The sequence below is a fragment of the Sitophilus oryzae genome, unplaced genomic scaffold (genome assembly GCF_002938485.1).
Source record: "Sitophilus oryzae breed Bouriz unplaced genomic scaffold, Soryzae_2.0 scaffold_358_pilon_pilon, whole genome shotgun sequence".
Classification (NCBI taxonomy): Eukaryota; Metazoa; Arthropoda; class Insecta; order Coleoptera; family Curculionidae; genus Sitophilus; species Sitophilus oryzae.
In genome coordinates, this window is record NW_022146927.1 from 2,383,302 (window position 1) to 2,390,442 (window position 7,141).

General features: G+C 30.9%; 1 protein-coding gene across 1 annotated transcript in view; it reads left to right on the forward strand.

Moving 5' to 3' along the window:
• The window catches only part of LOC115884827 (beta-hexosaminidase subunit beta-like), a 38,941-nt gene extending 34,194 nt beyond the window's left edge, over positions 1-4,747 (forward strand). Inside the window, 8 exon segments of the mRNA XM_030903526.1 lie at positions 1,778-2,003; positions 3,346-3,467; positions 3,546-3,736; positions 3,843-3,958; positions 4,024-4,097; positions 4,099-4,223; positions 4,285-4,513; positions 4,571-4,747. Coding sequence (XP_030759386.1) covers positions 1,778-2,003; positions 3,346-3,467; positions 3,546-3,736; positions 3,843-3,958; positions 4,024-4,097; positions 4,099-4,223; positions 4,285-4,513; positions 4,571-4,723 — 1,236 coding nt within the window. The 3' untranslated portion in view covers positions 4,724-4,747.
• The last annotated feature ends 2,394 nt before the right edge of the window (positions 4,748-7,141 follow it).

Consider the following 7,141-nt stretch of genomic DNA (forward strand, 5'->3'; position numbering starts at 1 on the left):
TGAACCACCCAACGGTCCCGGATATTGCGACTAAAATCTTAATAATACAAGAGATAATCAAAAAATACGATCATTCTACCAGGGTCCGGCAATAGTGCGTCGGGCATCTGTAGGTCCTAGAATAACAAACTTGGGAATTTTGTTTAAGTGCAGATCTAAAGTATGTTCTAGGATGTATTCTTCCTTTTAAAAAAAATCATCCGGATCCACTCACACTTTTTTGAGCCACCACAAGTTAAAATATTTTCCTGAAATACATCTTTGTACATATTTTAGATTTACACTTAACCAAAATTTCCAAGTTTTTTATTCTAGGAGGTACAGAATCTGCCCGACGCACTATTGCCGGAGCAGAGAGCAGTTTTAATCAGAAATATTTCTGTTTTAAGAAATCTTATAATAAAAATTCTGTTCCAAAATGTTTTATAATTAGGAAACAATATATTATCACTTTTAAACAAGTGAAATAATCGACTTTGACTAAGTATAAAGTATAAACAATTAACTATATAATTACCTCAAAGATAAACAAGAGATATATACTTACCTATACAAATATTTAATGCACTTATTGTTACTCTTATTAGCATTACAAGTATAAGTAAATAGAATAAGACAATCGTTGATTGATCAGTTTAAAAAAAAATAACCCAAATTACTTTGTAGAGTGCTCTTTAATGATAAGATTTTTTTGAAATAGTTACAATGCAATATTATTCATTGTTCATTAATATTTCATTTATTCTCCAATATCTTTTAAACTGTCAAATATAAGTGCTTATATTATACATCAGATTTTATTCAACAGCAGCACTATTTATAAAACATTAATAATGATCCGCAAATAAATAATTTATACCTACCAAGTGTTTTTCAAGAGTTTGATCACATGATCACCTCTATAACTTTTTTATTTATCCACATAAAAGCATAACATAAAAACTTCCTGTTTCCAGTGGCGGCTCGTGACCCGTGTGACTGAGGGGTAGACAAAATTTTAGTTGCGTCTATTGGCCCCCCTCCTCCCCCTACCCCATTTAACAAGCTGTACAACAATTTTGTTGCCCTCCGATATTTAAATTAAGCGGATGACCCCGGTATAATAATAATAATATACCAAGTTAATAATAATAATAACCTGACCTCAAATTGCCAATTTTATAGCTATATAATCAAAATGATGTTTTCAGTAGTTTGTGAGACTACAAACGAATACATTAGATAAGATGGCCGGTATATTATAAAATAAACGTTAACGGGGAAGACCCACGATTTTTTAAACAAATACGAAATTTATAATTTATTTAAATATATATATATATATATATATATATATATATATATATATATATATATATATATATATATATATATATATATATATATATATATATATATATCTTTAGTAAAATCAAGGGTAAAATGATATCGATAGTCATACAGGAAGATAACAGTATTTGATTTCTTTAAATTTTTGTATTGGTGTATATTAAGCGCAGTGATAATACAGAAGCGATATAATGAAGGTTTTGATATGTGGCGGTAGCCCTGATTTTTACCGGGTGTGTTGATTGTTATATAGTGAACTTTGGGGCCGTTATATGTGGCCACAAAGGGAGAGATTTGGCCAAAACCACAAGACCAAGTGAAATCAGAAGATTATTTTGTTATTACCCCAGAAAATTTTACATTTTTAGTAAGTATATAAATTAAGTATTTAATATTTTACAATTACTAAAACAAGTTATTTATTTTTATGCAATGCATATTTATTCAGCTTGCAGAGAACAGTGGAAATTGTCTTATTCTACAAAATGCTTTCGAAAGGTACTTCAAAATACTTCAACAAAATACCATTTCACAAGCGACAGTTCGTCGACTTAAGTCATTTAGGGCGAATTTAACTGAAGGATCGAACTTGGGTTTGATAACAAATCTAACAGTTAACTTGAATGGAGAATGTTCAGATAATGACTACCCTAGTTTAGACATTAATGAGACATGTAAGTTGAAAATACAAAATAATATGAACAAACGTGATATTTTTTTAAGCCATACGTACCTACATAAAGTTGTACCTATATAATCAAGTTACTAAACAAATTACAGTATTTTTGGGCATATTTAGTACTAATCTTTTTTGTAATTTAAATATAAATTTTACTATCAATAATTTTATTATATATAACATATCAAATACCTACTTTATTTCAAAATTGATAATAATGTGATATTTTAAAAATGCAAATATTTGTCTATATAAATGCCTACTTGAAATAATCAATATTTGACGTTCTATGACTTTATCTGATTTTTCTTAAATTGAATGCAGTATCTTTCAAATTATGATATGGACGATAATAATAAAAAAATACTTGCGATTAAAAAAAGTATACTTATTAAAAATTTTATAATTTATTATGCTAACATTTATATAATTAATTTCCCAATACTTAAAAATACTTTTAAATTTTCGAAAGCCTAAAAATGTTTCCCTTAAGTCAATGAGTAATCACTCCACAAAATTTTAAATAAGTAAGATATAGATATTTATAGAAACATATAATAAAAACTGGTAAAATAGAACACTAATTCATCATAATTTCTATGATCATAATACAAAATACATACACCAAAATACTTTTCTTTTTAAACACATTACGTGCGTTTTGCTGGCTAACATGGTTTGCTAATGCAAATCATGTTAGCATTACCAGTTTTAATCATCTGCTAGCAAAACATGGTTAGCGAAACGCGAGTTCAGTATTTAAATGTAAAACACGTATTGTGGTTAATTAGTGTTTTATTTTGCTGTTGTAAGACCAAAGGTTCCTACACCCAACTGTAACAAAAACTAATATTCAATATTGAATACTACATAAATATTATCTATTAAATATTTCATCAATTCATTATTATTTATGAATTCATTATACTACAGCAGTATAAAATAAAAAAAATTGTGTGTGCACTATGTGCGCATATTTGAAGTGAAATTTCTTCTTACTTCCGTCTGCCTGTCTGTCCGCCTGCCTGTCTGTCCGTCTATGCACTCCATTGTAGTACCTCTATCCACTTACCTAGTTTGGTTACAATCGACCCATAATTAAGGAAAATCCTGATGATTTCGTCCATTTAGGGGCATCGGTTCGAAAAGTCGACGGCGTCATCATGTAGCCCGTCTCTAATTATGCCGAAATCGACTCACATAAATTATAAATTATTATCGTGACACACTCGCGTCTCGTGTGTCACAACCTTCAATTTTTACTCCCATCGCGCGTAAACAAGTTCACTTCAAAAAACATTGAAATATTAAAAAAAATATTAGTTATTATTTTTTAGACATATTAAATGTTACTCAATCAGTTGTCCAACTCGCATCATCCTCTATATGGGGTATTTTAAGAGGTCTAGAGTCATTTTCACAGTTACTTTATTTAGGATCCGATGGATATACTGTAAGGGTAAAACTTCAAAATGTTTTAAAATTGGAATGGAAAGATAGATTTAATGGTGTTTTTCTTGTAGATTCGTCTTAACAGCACGGAATATATGATTATCCTAGATACAAGCATAGAGGATTGCTTCTAGACACCTCTAGACATTTTATTCCTTTGAAACAAATCTATCAAATTATAGATGCACTCGAATACAATAAAATGAACGTCTTTCACTGGCATTTGGTCGATGATCAGAGCTTTCCTTTTGTCAGCCAAAAATTTCCAGAACTTAGGTAGGTATCTATATAAAATCTATTCGACGAAAAAATATAACAGTGATAATAATGTAATAATATAATAGGTAACCTATTATTTTAAGCAACTATAAAATCTTTACAGCCAATATGGTGCTTATGATCCAGAACTTTATGTCTACAATACCACTGATGTGCAGGCCGTTATCGAATATGCCAGACAAAGAGGTATCAGAGTAATGCCAGAAATTGATACACCTGGTAAGCTTCCATATAAATGCAACTTTTAATTCTTTATCCGTAAAAAACAACATTATCATTAACAGGACACACTAGATCATGGGGTGCTTCACATCCAGAAATTTTAACAGATTGTTCTGTTGTACAATCTGGAGCTTTGGGGACCTCTGGACCCTACGAAAACAGAGACTTACACTTTTCTAAACGATCTATTATCCGAGGTGAGGGGTGTATTTAAGGACGCTTACATCCATCTTGGTGGTGATGAAGTTGGTTTTGAGTGCTGGTAAAAAATACAAGATTGATAATCTTAAAGTACCTACAATTATTGAAAAAATGTGTTTTAGGGAAAATAATGAAGATATAGTTAAGTATATGGCATCTAACGACATAAGTACATATGAAGACTTGGAAAGCTATTATATTCAAAAAATAATCAATTCAGCGAATTCTTTGAAGTTCAATTCAATTGTTTGGGAAGAAGTATTTGTAAACGGAGTAACTTTGCCCAACGATACTATCGTACATGTTTGGAGAGATTATGGGAACTTCAAGTGGGTCGAAACAATGAAAAGCGTTAGTTCGTGATGATATATTATATTTTTATTAATTATTTTTTTATATATAAAATAGGTAACGGAATCTAATAAACCAGCTTTACTATCAGCCTGTTGGTATTTAGACCATCTTCAAACTGGAGGAGATTGGCAAGGATTTTATGAATGTGATCCAACGAATTTTGGTGGTAATGAAGAAGAACAAAATCTCGTACTTGGAGGTATGTAATCCGTACTATTACCAACGAATTTTAATCAATCCAGTAAGAGAATATACGTATATGTCAACAGACCACATCGAAAATATCATAACAAAACTTTTCAATTCAATTTTCAGACAAATGTTACTGTCTTATACTCTTATTTCATCGGAAAGATTGTTTTTGCGTAGAAAACTGAACTTTAGTTTTATGTACTGTGTCTGTAGTCAGAGCAGATGTCTCTGGTCAGGGTGAAACCCATTTGAAACCACAGCATCGTAGGAAAGGCCAGAACCACGGATCGGTGTATCGATTTCCAGAAGTTTTATTGGCTGAAATTTTTGACAGATACATTTTCGAAAAATTTTAGCTAATACAATAGAATTGCTAAAGATACGCCGTTCTGCTTTTCCTGTGATGGTCTGAATTCACATTCAAATATCAAGAAAGAAAGATTTCGAATTTCGCCAGACTACCAATAGTTTCTAAAAAATGACAGAAAATGCATTTTACGCAAATACGTTTGGTTTGGTTTATGTGTGCATCAAAATACAACTGTCACTGCCGTGTATCTTCTCGTTGAACATACTATATAAAGAATCGACAGTGTTTTAAATAAGCACACTTAATTTGTTTCCTGTGAAGGAGAGCTTTGATTAATTTTTAATTATAACGGAAATTTTGTTACAAGATTTAAGATCCAAGTCAAGTAATAAAATCACTTAAAAATGGTTTGGTCTATCAATAGGATCCATGACAGTTATTTTAACTCACAGGTAAATGGTAGCTATAGTCTGTCCAACGACAAAATCCTTGACAGTGATAGATGTGTCTGTCATTTTAATTTCAAAGTAGTTTATTTTATTTTACAAAGAAATAAGTTGATACAATTGGAACACATAATTAATATATTTAAATTTTGAGTGACAAGTGATTACTTCAAAATATTGTGAAAAAAAAACGTATAAAACTGAAAAAATCAAATCTTGGTTAATTAACGTTAATCTTACTTTTTTCTGCAGTACTAAAATGTATTATTTACCTATTGTGTGATGTTATTTTACAGATACTCCAGTTTTTGGTACCGTATACGAGATCGTATACAACTTTATTTGTGGCTAATACAACTCTCTGGCCATAGTCTGTGGCAAACTGTGTTTCTGGCGGTCTCTGGGCATAATATACATAATTTTCCCTAGAGTTTTCCTCCGCTTAATTTTAAAAAACACGAAACACAACACAGTCCAAAATGCTAAATATTTATCATTTCTATTTGAGAAAATTTGACGCAAAATTATAACCTATAATTTGGCAAGTGTTTGACAAATCTCAAAAAATCTTAAGTCGAGTTCATACGCATCGGAGGCCGTTTGTCGTTCATCGTTGCGTCAAACCAATAATATTGAAATATGATCTGTCGTTTTTGAAATAAACCAATAAAGCCCTGTTCTCAGAACAACGTCGTGTCGCGGGCGACACAGTTTGACATTTCAAATAACCAATGGGAGCTGTACTAAATTTAAAATTGACAGCTGTTTGAATTTTGTACAAATCTCATTGGTCCTCTTGACGTGTCGCTGGCGACAGTCGCTGTTCTGAGAACGGGGCTTAAAACTGGTTAAAAACAACAAGTGACGACGCATGACGAATTTATATTTAAACCCATCCATAGTTAACTTAAAAAATATTAGAAACTTTTTTTAGTGAAATAAATAGATTGGTAGAGAAGTCATCTGCTTTTTTTCTGTCATCGTCTGTCGAAATCTCACCTGAGAAAAAAAACAGAGTATACTCATCAAAAATATAAAAAAAGTTCCTATAAACATGAGTTAGTATGCATAGTTTTAAAGTTACAATAAGATGTTAAAACTTTAAAAAATATAGGTCTTTTCTAATTATCTTAACCATTATTATCTTGGAGAATTTGATGTAGCACTGTACAGGGTGGACTATCTTGCTTGTTTCTATAGGGTATCTAGGAAACCGTGAGAAATATTCAAATTTTGATACTGTAGTCTCGGGTTCTTTTTTTTAAAAAATCACAATGCCGCAAACGAATCGTGGCTATCTTGATCGGTTTCAAAGCTACAGGGGGATTCTCAAATTTTGTACTTTTTGAAGATGTTCGAGAGTATGTTTATTTCAACAACTAGGCAAAAATGAACTAACATCTCTAAAGGCACCTTTCTGTGTAGAATGCAGTGGCGTATTTCGTAGACTTTTCGAAAAATATTTTTAGATATTAACTATACTTATGTTTTTTTAAATACAACCCCTGTATATTTTAAATTTCCTGATTCAGTTTGCCATGTGCTTCTCGAAAATATATATAACACTATATATTTATTTCCACTATTAACCTTAAAATTCCAATTTATTTAAAGATATCGACTTTCCTCTTGATAGGTCATGCCGAGTAGCAATACGTAACTGAAACGAAGTAACAA